At 39.1% G+C, this 16,431-nt stretch overlaps 1 protein-coding gene across 3 annotated transcripts in view; it reads right to left on the reverse strand.

Moving 5' to 3' along the window:
* Positions 1–16,431, reverse strand: part of LOC122562589 (phospholipid-transporting ATPase ABCA1-like) — a 146,815-nt gene that overhangs the window by 104,886 nt on the left and 25,498 nt on the right. For 2 of the 3 annotated variants that reach the window (XM_087996332.1, XM_087996335.1), the window contains 3 exons: positions 10,812–10,905; positions 5,064–5,205; positions 2,928–3,046 (listed from right to left, as the gene is read on the reverse strand). In XM_087996332.1, coding sequence (XP_087852458.1) covers positions 2,928–3,046; positions 5,064–5,205; positions 10,812–10,905 — 355 coding nt within the window. Of the gene's footprint in view, positions 1–2,927; positions 3,047–5,063; positions 5,206–10,811; positions 10,906–16,431 lie in introns of those variants that run through there. The other variant, XM_043715567.2, reaches the window with a different exon arrangement.

Below are 16,431 nucleotides of genomic sequence, written 5' to 3' on the forward strand. Positions count from 1 at the left end.
AGTCTTCATCAAGAGAAAAATTTAAGCAAAGGTGGGAATTCACAATGTATCAGATTGTCACCTAGTACCTGACATTATAGGCAGAGTATTGCTGATTTTACTTCCATTTGCTTGTACCACTTTCTAAAGGAAACCATAGCTGCAAACCGATAATATATACCTATGTACATGGACATAAAACTGGCAGTAAATATTCCAGCTTAGCAGCTGATAAGCCTACACCCAATCAATTCTTTGGCAATCCTGAAGAATTCTATAGCATTATTTCAAATAAAAACTCTACCAGATTATTTAGGCCAATGGCGACACCTCAACCTATAATGCTTAAATAAAAGTTATCTTGTTTTGCAAGCACACAATGTTGAAACTAGTTATGATGTCCCTGAAGCTAGGAGAGATCAATAACATTAGCACATATTAGGAATAGATCTCAGTCCCACCTTACATTCTGTGATGGTGAACTAGAGGATTATCATACAGCATTCATAAAAGCATACAATTCCAGAATCCCTACAGTATGGAAGCAGGTCATTCAACCCATTAAGTCCATCCTGACCCTCTGAAGATCATCTCACCCAGACCCACCCCATCCCTGTTACCCTACATTTCCCATGGCTAATCCACCTAGTCTGCATATTCCTAGACACTATGGGCAATTTAGCATTGCCAACCCACTTAACATGCACATCTTTGGACTGTGGGAGGAAAACAGACACAAAGAGAATTCACCCATTCCACACAGACAGTCATTCAAGGCTGGAATCAAACCCAGGTCACTGGCACTGTGAGGCAGCAGAGCTAACCTCTAAGCCACTGTGTTGCCCTCTTCATCTTCCTGTACTCTTCATCTTGTACAATTGATGAAGTTCATTTGGTATTTGCATAAATAAACAACAAAACCAAATAACCTCATTCCTTCATTCCCATGATGACCACTGGTTGTCATCCTCACTATTCTTTATTGACCTTACCCCTTAATCCCAGCCATCGGACTGCACTGCAACTGCCAAAATCCAGCAAGAGTCTCCCCAACTGCCCAAAGTTCCCTGAAGGAAATTAAAACTTTATAACTGTGTCACTTTGTTGTTTTAAGTTCTAGAAGCAATACAGCAAGGGAATGAAAGATTAACTGTTTAGTGGCGCTGAACACAAGACAATAATTCTTTGATGTGACAAACAGTACAAAATCTGACTGCACCCATGCTCATCTGATTGCAGCATTTCCTAAAGCTTCACATTACACGCAGTCTGGCTTTCAGTTCATAGCTGATAATAGATTTTCTTATCTTTCCTCCCTATAATGTAGGATGAGAATCTAGAGGGTTAAGACTTGAGGGTGGGAGGAACAAGGAAGAAAGTGGAGTTAAGGCCACAGCCAGATCAACCATGAAGACACGAGGGACAGAAAGGCTTGTTCCTGCTCCTAATTTTTACATTCTTGCATTTGGAAGAGACCTCCCTTTCCTTTTCTCATTTCCATAGGTGGGGACATCATGCAGTGTTGCCAATGTTCAAGGATTGATCTGCAGTCTCCAAAAAATAAAAAAGTTCATTTCTAGGACATGGCACCAGCTGAAGGACGATAAAAAAATTAATCACTAGAGTCTCTAAAAACATACTTTTTTCAGTTCCTTTGATCAATTTCCTTCATTAACTATGTTTAGATATTTTCAATCAACCGGTTCAGATGTGAGATGATACAATTCTGGGGCAGGTGGGACTTGAACCCAAACCATTTGGCTCAAATATAAGGACACTATCAGTGCACCCTTAATTTGGTTGGAAAATATAGGAAATTAGGAAAATGAGGCTGTTTGGCAATTATCCAATCAGGTCATAGAAAGTCTCTTCAGGTTTTCAATTGGTTTGGGAAGATAGTGGTCCATAATGATGGACAAGACAGGACTATGGGTATGGATGATTTGGAGTTGGGAAATCATGTGATGAGACCTCCATAAATGGCATACTTGTGAGTTACAACTGGATAAGAGAGTTGACAGGAACACAATGGCTGAGTGACCTCTTTCTGTGGTTTAACCATTGTTTGATATGATAGATCTAAGAGTTAGCAATAGTAACTTCAAAGTGTTAGTGTTTTCACACTCCAAATAAGCCACATCCTTTCGACACAATATGGCACCTGGGACAAACTTTTTAACAGTACCCAAATTAACTTATGTTAAAAATGAGGCAAAATGATCCAGGTTTAACCAGTGCAACCAAATGATTCTGAATGCTACAGAACAGGATACACTTTTGCAACAATGGTTCCTCACCTGGAAGGTTATTGCTCTTTATTGGACTCAAATGGAGAGATACCAAATAAACTACAGGTTGTTCACCAGGCAGAGGTGGTAAAAAGCCAAAGGGGAAGGTCAACTCAAATTCTGGATGCTCCCCACCAGAGAATACAGATTACAGAACATCCTAGGCCGAGGTAATGAGGAGGTTATCATTCTGTAGTCACAGTTAGAGGATTGTGCATGGCCTAGAGAGAACTAGTTTGTAAAAAAAAGGGAAATGAGAGAAAATATAAACCTAAAAACAAAAATACACACAAGCATTTGAAAATGGCCCTATAACCCTACAAGACCTTAGCACCTTCTAACTTTCAAACTTTACCATTACATTCAGCTGCTTGAGTAATAAACTCTTGAACTCCTTCCTAACTCTCTTTAACCTCTTTGTTTCTCTAACTTTTTCCTCTTTGACAAAAACAATGTTTTTGCACAATTCTCCTGACATCTCATTAATTGACTCATTTTCCAATGTTGCCTGTTTGAATTCTTGGGAGTTCCTACATCTTGGGATCTTTTTAACACGAGGCATTATGCAAATACAACATGCTATTGATATTGATAAACACAGGTAATGACTTGGGGTAGAATGCTGATTAAATAGGAAGGAAGAATTATCGAGCGGAATACCTGAAGTAGAATTGCTGAATTTCTTTAGTGCTTCAAACAGGTTGTGAAAGGCTCCCATGTTGCCATCTGTTTGGCTGTACAGAAGAATCTTCTTGGCATCATAAAACAGGCGAGAGATTCTGAAACAAATGGGAATGACAGAGTCAGAAAGAATGACACAAAAACAAAAGTCTATTTGCTGGAGTGGTGCTTGCTTTCCACAATGAAGGCACTGGTTACATCACTGACAGACTTTGACCAAGTCAAGGCAGGCATTCCAACTAGAACTTGGTTTACCTCATACATCCAAATATTTCTACATGAAAGCAGAAGACATACGGAAAGAAACCTGATGGACCCTAAATTCAAATCTGCTCTTTGAGCTAGTCCAGGTCACAACCACAATGTAGTCATTTTGACCACATTGTCTCATTTAAAACCAATCTCTGAATAAGAAGATCCAGCACATAGTACTTAATAGGTACAGGATTGCATCATGCCTGCTGATCCCAGAAGTGAACCTTGGGATGGCAGGGGGATTGGGCTGGTTAGAAAGCTCACTTTTGATCACTGAGAACTTCTGTTGTATTAAACATGATTATGCCCTCCAGCCCTAACTTTGCACACCCCCTTACCTCCTGCAAGTCATTCCCCATGCCTTTTTACTCGGTATGTATAATGTACAGAAGTAATGAGCCTTGTAATAACAATGGCAAGTATTAAAATATTGGGAACAACAACAAAACAATTCAGAAATGTTCATTGTAAGATATTGTTGGACCTACAACAATATTACCAGAGGACAATCATAATATCAATAATAAGAGCTCGAGCTATTTCACACTTCTTAATCCAATCCAAATAAACATTCAATCATTGATAAAAGTGATCACAGAAAAGTAACTTATAGTGAACATTATTAGAGCTTAAAAATGAGTTGCTGGAAAAGCGCAGCAGGTCAGGCTGCATCAAAGGAACAGGAGAATCGATGTTTGAGGCATAAGCCCTTCCTGAAGAAGGGCTTATGCCCGAAACGTTGATGCTCCTGTTCCTTTGATGCTGCCTGACCTGCTACGCTTTTCCAGCAACACATTTTTAAGCTCTGATCTCCAGCATGTGCAGTCCTCACTTTCTCCTAATGAACATTATTACCCAGATTTCCAACCAACTATCTGCTGGACCTGTTCCCAAATGTCCTCATTATGAATGTTTGGCTGAATTCCAAGTCTCCAAGACAACTGAATTGGTTCAGCAGTGTTTCTGCTTTGACAACTATTTAGTTTATTTTGCTTGCTTGGCATCTTTATGTGGCTGCAATAAGCCATTTCTTCTGCAGCCATACTTGGTAATTTCTGAATATTGTAGAATCAGATCCCATCCACCATTTCTAAATGGCTCCAAAGTCAGACCAATTCCATGAAACACTCTGATCAAGTGACAAAAAGAGATTGCATAACAATAGCAGGCATCTATAAACTGCTACCAAATTAACACATTTTGGGAAGAGTGAAAATATTTAGAGCAGCAGAATAGCACTAGTTTCTCTAACACATCTCCCACCTTCACCTTCTCACCCTATTCCACATTCTCCACTTTTTACTCAAATCTCCATATCACAATGTACAGTTTCCAAAAACATATTTGCACAATTCTGTTTTTTGTAATTAACTAAGTTACTGCTTTAGGAAGGCAACTGTACAGGACAACGTAACTTGATTTATGGGGATACTGAGTTATGCAGCCCAATTACTCAACTGAGACATGTTGCTATTCCTAATCTAATCCAATTTAGAATATCCATATTCTTCATAAGATTAGTTTAACTGTAAAATGACAAGTGACCTTTACAAAACACACAATAAAATTATATATCATCATTAAGCCTGTGATCAAGTGTCATGTTCATCTAAGTTCCCCCTGTATTGCCAAACAAGCTTTCCAACGAGCCACAGAAGTGCACCTACTGCAAGAGCTCTTTCAGGGCAGCTATTCGTCTTCGGCAGCGGTATTAGTTTTAATGCATATTTATTAAAAAGAAAAGCTGCTGATTACACAAAAACATTAAATGCTCAGGCCTTTGGCTTTCGATGGGGTACACTAAATACTATGCACTATAACCACAAGCAACTCAATGAACTAATACAATCATTGACTCACATCGATTTATCAAAATTTCCAACCACTCCTGGGGATTCACCTGGTGTTGGGTAGCGGAAACAGGGGTTGTTTGCATTACAAATAATTCCTTGAATCCACGGCAGAGTCCCAGCAGATGGCATTGCCTTGTTTGGGAAGTGGCCTGAAGAAGATAAAAGAAAAAAGAAATTGCAGTCACTTATTTACTTTGAGCAGAATTCATGTGAACGTAAATTCATTTGATTCCATTAATATTAACAGGACAAGCATGCTTTTGCCTACATTCCATCCTAAGACAGTACCCCACTATATGATCCTGGTGTTCAATGGTAAGTGTAGAGTGCAAAAGAAGCAAAGGTAAATTTGGACCTCAGGTTCCCAAAGATCTCCATGACTGGAGGCTTTTTTATCCTCATGTGTGGGTCTGTGATGGACCATTTGGCAGAAGATAATTGCTGAGATTAGTCAACAATTCTGCAATCGCTGAATTTTGCTACAATAATATTGTAGAAGATGAACTAAATGGACATTGATCCTTTTGTGCAAAAATTCCCAGGACACTATTTCCAGTTTAACTTCAAAGCAGTTGCAACTCATTTCAACTCATTCTACTTGTCTGACCACAATCTATTAGGCATCACCAGCTTTCATACCACTGATCTTCCTCCAATGACTCTCACATTCCCATTACTTTCCCTGTTACTTCTATAGATTTGCAAAATGTTAACTTGGATTACTCATTACACCAACATAGAAGGAGGCTTTTCATGCCATGATGTTGTGTCAGCTGAGTGAGGGAGAGGAAGTGAAAACAACAAAACAAACATATTATATGTAAGATATTCAGATAAAACTATGGAATAAGAAACTATTAATAAATCAAATAGCTAACAGAGCAACTGATCTTGAATTGATCTATCCCCTTTATGATGAGATCGATCACAAATTTTAACACTAAAGCCGGTGGAGGATAGGACTAGAAAAAGTAGGACCTTACAAAGCATTCTGGCACGTCTGTCCCATTGTTTCCTTCATCTTCAGTTGATTGTATGCTCCCATTTTTTACACAGCCTGTTAAAGGTCCTGCACACGTAAGAAATCCTTTGGGTTTGTTTGTTGAATAGAGTCAAACTCCAAAATTTGTTTATTTTCTTCACATGCTATTGTACAGAACCAGACTGCAATTGCGACTATATAAAAATAATATATCGATATAAAAGATTTCTAAAGATTTGTGCATGGGATATGGACATTGCTAGCCAAGCCAGCATTTATTGCTCATCACTAATTGCCTGGAAGGTAGTAAAAGATTACCCACATTGCTGTGGCTCTGGAGTTACCTACAGGATGGCAGATTTCCTTCCCTAAAGAACATTAGTGAATCAGATGTTTTAAAAAAAAAATTGTCAGTGGTCACATGGTCACATGGTCAACATTGAGCCATTTTTAAAATCCAAGGTTTATGTTGAATAAAAACTTCACCATTTAGCATGGTGGGATTCAAACCCACGTTCCCATTGACACTTTCCTACAGTTCTAGATAGTTCTTCCAGTGGCATTACCACTATGCCAGGGCCTCCTTCTAATTGATATGTCTCTTAAATAATCCTTGAACAGAACTAGCTATTTTCCTAGTGCACCACATTTGCATTTACTGCATGGCCATGTATCCATGCAGCTTAGCAGTCTTGTCATCTTTGTCCCTTTTCATTTCCAGACCAACCAGTTAGGTGCTCCATTTTGATCAGTACTCTTTCATTTTTTGTGGACTACATGTCCAACTAATGCAGATAAATCTGCAGTGAGGGACAGGGCAAACTGTTTTACTCCTTATTGGTTCAGGGGATTACTTTCACAAATGTTGTAATGTTAAAACACAGACCAATAATCACAGTGCCAAGAACAGTACTGTGATAATAATCAGAGCATCTGAAGCTTTGGTCTAAGAATAAGTGTTGACCAACGACACAACAATAATCATCCATCTGCTTTGCTCTGAAATAGCACATTTGCATCCTTTATGTCCAAATAAGATTCAGGCAGAGGTTTAGTTTAACACTTCATCTAAAAGATGACACCTCTGAAGGTGCAGTATTTCTTTAGTGCTATGTTGGATCATCAGTCTAGATGTTATGCTCAAGTCCCTGGAATGGAACCTGAATCTACAACCTTCTGTCAAAATCATGCCATGGGATTGTTTATATATATAACTGAGTGAGCAACCAGAACACCAATTTATCATCTTATCCAAAATAAAACAGCTCCTGTGACAGTGTGACCTAGAGTCAATACTGTCTATAATGAAGTCCCAAGTTAGACTTCACGTTCAAGTCCCTGGAAAAGTTGTTTAACCCATAGCTCTCTAACTCAAAGCTGAAGGCTGTGTGACCAACTGAGTCATGGTTGAATAAGTTGGTTTTTCGGAAGAAGTGGTAACAAAAGAAAATTGCAGAAGAACGGAGACAGGATCCAATGCTTCTGCTAAAATGAAACAAAGAATTTCAGATGCTGAAGGTTTGAAACAAAAACAGAAATTGCTGGAAAATCTCAGCAACTCTTGTGGAGAGAAAGCAGAGTCAGCATTTCAAGTCCAATGACTCTTCTTCAAAGATGAAGCAGTCTGCAACCCCACTCAAGAACATTTTTTTCTCCTGCTACAGCACTCTCCTGGGTTCCCTGACACAATTAATTCTTAATGCTGGCTAAGTCATTAGTGTACAAACAATGACACACAACTACACACATTTTATTCTTGTGCGGTCCACTGTCAAATTTCAACAAGCTCATATGCATCAAGAGCCAATGATTTCCGTATGGGCCTCAGATGAAAAGCAACTGAAAAGAATGAAAGTAGATCAAGGTTGTTCAATGGTTCATTGTGATGCACTACCTCACAGTAACCAAATGTAAAACTCTTGATTACTCCTCATTGCCGATTTTAGCTTAATAAATGGGCTAAAAGTTTGTTGCTAAAAACTGCACTCCACAACTAAATGCTGCATCAGCAAGCTTTGTTTTGGAGGCTGGGCAGTGAGGAAGGTGAAGCAACTAAATTTAATGACATAGTTTTGTGTTTGTACATTGCAAAGTCCCATGCGAATGCCACAAGTAAACCAGCTAGATCCTGTACAACGAGGACCGATCCTTCCTCCCTGCTCCCGGCTACCTCCGTAACTACCAAGAGCCTTGTTCAATCCAAAGCTTGACTTGATGGCACTGCTGGTGCCTGAGATGCTTGTCTCATGAGCTGGCGACAAGATTATGATGCCAAGTTGAATTAAAGTTATTATTACAGAGATGAGTGGGACAATAGAAGAACCCTTTGGAACCCCCAAAAAGAATAGGCCATGGAAACAATCCACCATTTTAGCATGAAATTATTCCCCTGTGGTGCAAATTCTCCTCAGGAAAATTTACTAATAAAGTGTACCGTATAAGACATAAGATCATAAGATGATCATAAAATGTAGGAGCAAAAATAGACCATTTGGCCCATCAAGTCCACCCCACCATTCAATGAGATCATGGCTGATCTGATAAATCTGATACCCTTATCAGCATAGCCCTTGATTTCCTTACTAATTAAAAACCTATCTATCTCAGCCTTGAATACACTTAGTGACCCAGCCTCAACAGCCTGCTGCAGTAAAGAATTTCACAGACTCACCACTTTCTGAGACAGAAAAAATACTCCTCCACATCTCTGCCTTAAAGGGGATGACACTTTACTCAGGTTATGGCCTGTGTTCCTAGACATTCCCTCAAGGGAGAAACAACCTGTCTGCATCTCCCCTATCGAACACCATACGAATCACATATATTTCAATAAGGATTTGTCTCATTCTTCTAAACTTTACAGGCCCAATCTACATTACCTCTCCTCATAAGAAAATCCCTCCATACCTGGGATCAAATTAATGAACCATCTCTGTACTGCCTCCAATACCACTGTTTCATGAGATAATGGGGCTAAAACTGTTCACAGTAAACCAGCTGTGGTCTGACTAGTGCCTTGTATAGATTTTGCAAAACGCCTCACATTATACGTAACCATATCCAAACAGCCCAATCCCCGATTGGCTCTCAATATGTCACTCCATGAAATTATTCTGAATATACTTTATGAATTTTTCCTCATGATTACTTCTGCCAAATTGACTTTCCCAATCTACTTGAACATTAAAATCACCCAAAATTCATACACTGTTTTTTAAAAATTATGTACCCTTATTACCTCCTATTTATTTGCTGTCCTATAGAACAGTTCCCATTAGGGATTCTATAGACTGCTACCACTGGTATCTTCTTCCCCTTGTGTTATTTCTTACTCCAACAAATGGACTCTACAGCATCCAATATATATTACCACAGTAAATTGATAGTGAAATCACAAAACATTCACCTCAGCTAAAATGACCATGATAGAGGGTGAAGACAAGGAGGTGGGAAATGATAGAAGGTGTTATTTACTTCTTGAATAGGATAGCTATGTTTACCCACCAACAGATTTAAATCCCATTAAGGGTTTGATTACTTCTGTCTGACCTTAACTAAACTGGAGAATTATCAGGTCAGCTACAGCCAGTAATTACATAATAATAAGATATATTGTCAGTCACACAAGGATTTTCAGAAGAAAATTGTTCATTTGGACAGAATCCGACACATGAAATTATAATTACACGAGATGTTAAGTGCCTGCACAGTCCTTTATGGAACAATTAGAGATCAAAGCTGCCAGAAATCTGGTGGCCAGGTTCATTCTGACCCAATTCAAGGTTCATTGAAACTGTGCAGGATTAGACTTTACACAGCAGATCAAACACCGCAAAATGGCTGGGTTAGGATGCATGCCTCCTAGTGTGATATCACATGTTGTGTCCCACATCCCCTTTTACTTATTTGTTCACGGGATGTGGACGTCATTAGCTAGGCCAGCACATATTGTCAATTCTTAGTTGCCCAGGGCAGGGAGTTAAGATACAACCACATTGCCTTGGGTCATGACTTAAATGTAGGCCAGATAAGGTTTTACAAACCAATGTTGGTTACATTGTTATCATTAGGCTAGTTTTTAATTTCCAGGTCTTTTCGTGAATCTGCCATGATGGGACTTGAACCAGTGTCTCTATAAGAATAGCCTCTAAATTACTAGATCAGTGGCATTACAACTATGGCACCCCTCTCCCTCTCCATATAGGTATTTCTACCTGAAGAACAGTGACAACAGCAGGATGCACAACCTATGCTATTGTCTCCTTACAGGAAAGTAGCTACCATCAAATTATAATTTCAAATTTGTTTTCCTTTTCGTTATATGCCAACCAAAAAGGTTTTCTTTTTGAAATGTTTAAAACTAAGCGAATAAAGAGATTTACTGAAGGTTGCCTTAACTAGACTTTACAAAGTGAAATGATAATTTGGTAATACTTAGCAAAAACCAGTAGTTACAACTCAAAATTACTTTTCTATTGTTATCCGTGTCAGAAGCTGAAAGAGATTTCCCTTTGCACATGTAGCAACAACATTGTGTCTGTCCACAACCATTGGATTTCACAGAGAGGGAACAATACAAGACAGAAACTGCTCAATAATAATCCCATTAGGTGGCATTAGAGGAATTATGGCTTCTGTGCTATTTCTTGAAAGTAGAAGATTTAATGATATTGAAAATTGCATGACTGGAGCACAAGCAAACAAGCTCTTCACATACAGTATAGGTTTAAAATGGTTAAACAGCCAAGGCAGTAGAGTGAGATCAATACTTACACTCATGCTGCTCATATGGAGGGTAAGACAATCGCACAGAGATCAATATGAAGAACAGAAAAAGAGGCCACGCCACCTCTATCAACAACTGAAACTGAAAAAAAAGAGACAAACATTACAACCATAGAAGTTTCTTCAAAAACCCTTGTGAAGCATTTTCATTATAATTTCTTAACACATTTACTTGAAGAATGTTGACATATTTTCCCTCCTTTCTAACAGGAGCTATTTTCCCAAATATCAATTTCTGAAGGGAACAACCTTTACTCACAGATCATTCAAGGGAGGCAACAGTTCACAAAGTATTTTGTCCAAGCACTCAGACTTTCCGCGAGCTTGAACAACTGGGAACTTGCAATGTCAACACAACAGACTCCAATCATGCTTCCTCCTAATGTTCATGCACACACATTTCCAACTGGTTTCCTCAGGGATTGTCACTCTCACACTTCACTTGAGGGTTTAGAGTCCAATTTTAGTGCCTCACTCCTGCTCAAACAGACCAGAATCAAAAGGGCAGCACAGTTTGTCTTGGAGTGACATTGAGTAATACATCATCCATGTTGAAAGCATTTCTAACTTACTCATCAATCATAATGTCTCACAAGTAAAGCAGAGTTTTAATTCGGGTTTAATATATAAATCACACTTTTACAAATGAACTTCACTTGAGGTAGTCATTTTGAGAATGCTTCAATATCACACAGTGATCTTACTTCTAAAAATAGCATTCACTCTTAATATGATGCATGGATCATTAATTCCAACATTGTGTGTTTTTTTAAATTTATTGTGGACATCACTGGTCATTTAATGCTGATCCCTAATAATCCTTTGGAAGGTGTTGGTGAACCATCTTCCTGAACCACCTCAATCAATGTGGTGCAGGGAGACCCATAATGCCAACGGAGAGGGAGTTCCAGACTCAAGTGACATTAAAGAAATGGTGATATATTTCCGACTCGAGGATGATGTGTGGCTTGGAGGGGAACTAACAGGCAGTGCTGCTCCTAAGTATGCTCTTGAACTAAGAAATGGAAGTTATGGGTTTGGAAGATGCTGTCACAGGAGCCTTGGTTAGTTATTACAGTGCATAGATTCATAGAATGTTAGAGTACAGAAGGAAGCCAAGTGGCTCATTGTGTCTGTACTGGATCCTTAAAAAGCTACTTGTCTGGTCTAATCCTCTAAAACTCCATTTTCAAACATATATATCCAGCTTTCTTTTAAAAGCTCCCATGGAATCCCCCTCCACCACTCTTCCAAGCAACATATTCCAAATCTTAACACCGCTCCGAGTATAGAGGTTTCTCCTCATCTCACTCCTAGCTCTCTTGCTGACAACCTTGTAATTATGAGCCCTAGGTACTAAGATACCAACTAGTGCACCTTGTAAATGTACACACTGCTGCCACTGTGCATCAGTGAAGGAAGGAGTGAATATTGAAAGCTTTGGATGGCGTGCCAAACAAGCAGGCTACTTTAAGCTGTATGATGTCTCGCATCTTGAATATTGTTGGGGCTGCACTAACCCAGGCAAGCAGGGAGTACTCCATCATATTTCTGGCTTGCATCTTGTAAACAGTAGACAAGCTTTGAAGTAATAGAAGGTGACCTTTTCACCACAAAATACCCAAATTCCCCCATGCCACAGTATGTATGTTGACAGGTCTTGTTCAACTTTTGGTCAGTGGTAACCCCAGGATGCTGATAATGGTGTAGTCAGAAATGGCATTGTCAGTGAATGTCATTAGATAATGGCTGGAGTTTCCCTTGTTGAATATCACCATTGCCTACAGTTGTATGGCATGAATGCTACTTGCCACTTGTCAGACTATGTCCTAATGTTGTCCGGTCCTTTTGCATTTGGACACAGTAGGCTTCAACGTCTGAAGTGTCAGAAGTGGTGCTGAACATTGCGCAATCATCAGCAAACATGCCCACCTCTGACTTTATCATGTTGGGAAGGTGATTGATCAAGCAGATAAAGATGGTTCAGTCCAAGATGTAAATATCAATTCATATCAAGATGCAATATGTATTATTATGTACATAGGCCACACTGAGAGGGTCAGTGGATTCAGATAACTGGATAGTGGGCTCAATGAGATTTTGATAAATTGTATCCCTTTGTATTGCTGAATGTGATGAAAATGTAATATGGCAGGTCTTTGGAATAATTAAAGCAAATGACAAGGAAAATTTTTGAAATCTGCTACTTCCCCATTTTAGAAAATAAAAATCAAATAATGAATTGGGTGTGAACAGAACAGGATTCTAATAAACCACAAGCTATTACCTCATCTCTGATATAAAACAGGAAAATGTTATGCAATAACAATGTAATAATCCACCTGCTCACAATTATATCAAGAATAATGATCCATGAATCAAATATATTGATTGCACTATTTTTCAACTGATATTGCCTTTAAGAAGTTTTATTTTTACAAACACAAGCCACTAGGTGACAAAGACAAGAAGCATCAACAATATATTGAACAGTTGTCCATTGTGATGCCATGTTACTCCAGCCCTTACTCATTGCCTGAAGTGAAAGATGTGCTCCCTTAAAATAATTATATACAATTATAAAATTAAATGCATTAGACCCAGCATTCTTCTCCAACATCAATCTGTGTCTTGTACATAATTCTATTAAACACTAAGTGAAGTAGTATTTTTTGTAACATTTAGCAAATCTGATTGAACATTCAAATCTCCTTTGAATTCCTCCCTACATAGAATGAAATTTCATCTCTAAACATAAATCTGATTCCAACTGATGGACTGTAACTTGTTCTTTCCCTAAAGTAGCAAACAAAAACATCCAAAGTTATAATATAATATTCTATTCATCAGAAACAGTCAGACCGTAACTCAAAGGCCATTTGACAGTTGATTGGTCAAGTCTGAGGCATTTACTGCTACAAGGAAAATAGATCGCTTTTAACTTTATGTTCTGAATTGAATGCAAGGTGAGAACTCCATAAAGGTCACTTGGGTTACCAGTGGTTTAATTTAATTTCTAGTTGTTTGACCTGCTGCTTATCCTGTTTGCGTGATGGCATAAATTAATGTTGGGCCATAGATGTCAGCCTTAAAGGTGCTCCTATCTTAGTAACAGTTCTGATTGTGCATGTTGCAACATGGTAACTTGGATTTTGTCTGCCATCAACCCCCTTCACAATAATCCAGAAAGAAAAGTTACTGGGAGCTCAATCCATGCATGCAATGGCCTTGATTCTGTGGTTAGCAGTGAACAAATGATACTCATCATTTATTTCATTTATACCCAGCCAGAGATCTTCTGTGGGTTTTTGACTGTGACTTGCAGTAAATACAGTTAGAAAAAAACATTACAGATTCATCAGGGGACCTGAAATCTGTTTAAAGAGGACAGGCAAAGCTATTTCATCTTCAGGAATCAGGTTGATGGGTCCACATTGATTCAAGCTACAACTAAACGAAGTGTAAATTTGAATATCACATTGGCTATGTTTGCTGACACTGCAACATGTGTGTTGTGTGCTGCTTCAAATCACACTTGTGCAGATTTCAGGGTTTATGTTGAGAGGCGGGTAACAGATCTAGATGGGTGGGGGAGGGGGAAGAGAAATCGGGACTGGGGAGGATGAATGGATTGGAGCAGATGAGAGAAGGTTGGGGAGATCTGGATCTGGGAGAGAACCAGAGAGAAGAATGGGGGAGCGAGTTCGGGGGAGGGGGAATGCAGCTGAAGAATCTGAAGAAACTGATTCAAAATGCTTAAAAGTAAATTTTCACTGCCAGAGAGGTTGTTTGAAAGTAGCTATGATTTATCACATCATTAAAAAAATCACTTACATTCAAATGGACCAGGCATAAATAGTTCTGGCATGTTTAGTAGGTACTTGTAATGTCAGCACTGCAAATTCACACTCTTAGTATATTTGAATGCCAAATCTCTCAATGCAATGTTGTTACAGTGAGACTTCCAAAGGAGCAGACAACTCTTGACAGCACCCTCCAACTTTCAATTTCAGTGTGCATCCACAAACATTGGGAAGTTGCTGTCCAGTTTACTCCTTATAAACAGTAAGTGCTGACTTTCACACTTTCTGGACTGATTTGTATGAGCGCACCATTTCAGTTGACTTGTTCCTTGGGAGACTTATTGTAAAAGGAAAAGGGGAAGGCAATGTAAATTGACCAGATTCAGTCAACAGCAATGTACAATCTGGGACAAAGGTTATTGTCAAGATTTTTCATGAATAATAAAAGATCTTTTCTTCTTTTACAGTGTTATAAAACTTAAGATTTGATGCAAGATACGCAGAAGCTTATTTGGTGAACCACAGAAATGCTTTGATTCTGACTCTTATGAGGGGGTTACCCAAAGCAATATATTCATTAAACACATAGAAATGTTCCCTAGTTGAATTGGAGTTTTTGGGTCTTAACACAAAGTGACAAAAACTTCACAGTGAGAAGTTTGAATACCAATATGGCAAGCTGGTACCAAACTGGCGGTGATCTTTGCATCCTCATTGTCAACTGGAGTAGTACCAGATGATTGAAGGGTAGCAAATGTTATTCCTTTGTTCAAGAAAGGGAATAAGGATAATCTTGGGAACTATGGGCCAATCAGTCTTACATCTGTGGTGGGCAAATTATTGGAGAGGATTTTGAGAGACAGTATTTATGATTATTTGGAAAACCATAGCTTGATTAGAGATAGTCAGCATGACTTTGTGAGGGGCAGGTCATGCCTCACAATCTTTGAGTTTATCAAATTCTTTGAGGATGTGACAAAACACACACATTGATGAAGATATAGCAGTGGATGTGGTGTACATGGATTTTAACAAGGCATTTGATAAGGTTCATTCAGAGAGTAAGGAGACATGGGATACAGGGAAATTTGGCTGTCTGGATACAGAATTGCCTGGCCCATAGAAGACAGAAGGTGGTAGTAGATGGAAAGTAGTTAGCCTTGTGCTCAGTGGCCAGTTGTGTTCCACAGGGATTGGTTCTGGGGCCTCTGCTCTTTGTGATTTTTATAAATGACTTGGATGGGGAAGTGGAAGGGTGGGTTAGTAAGTTTGCGGATGACACAAAGGTTGGTGGAGTGGTTGATAGTGTGGAGGGCTGTTGTAGGTTGCAACAGGACATTGACAGGATGCAGAGCTGGGCTGAGAAGTGGCAGATGGAGTTCAACCTGAAAAAGTGTGAAGTGATTCATTTTGGAAGGTCGAAATTAAATGCTGAATATAAGGTTAAAAGCAGGATTCAGTGTGGAGCAACAGAGGTCCATGTCCGTAGATCCTTCAAAGGTGCCACCCAATTGATAGAGTTGTTAAGAAGATGTATGGTGTGTCGGCTTTCATTAGCAGGGGGATTGATTTTAAGAGCCACGAGATTATGCTGCAGCTCTACAGAGCCCTGGTTGAACCACACTTGGAATATTGTGTTCAGTTCTGTTCGCCTCATTATAGGAAGGATGTGGAAGCTTTCAAGAGGGTGCAGAGGAGATTTACCAGGATGCTGCCTGGACTGGAGGGCACGTCTTATGAAGTAAGGTTGAGGGGGCTCGGGCTTTTCTCATTGGAGCGAAGAAGGATTAGAGCTGCCTTGATAG

This window comes from Chiloscyllium plagiosum, unplaced genomic scaffold (assembly GCF_037043375.1).
Source record: "Chiloscyllium plagiosum isolate Xiang-an unplaced genomic scaffold, Cpla_swu_hap1 HiC_scaffold_2, whole genome shotgun sequence".
Lineage (NCBI taxonomy): Eukaryota > Metazoa > Chordata > Chondrichthyes > Orectolobiformes > Hemiscylliidae > Chiloscyllium > Chiloscyllium plagiosum.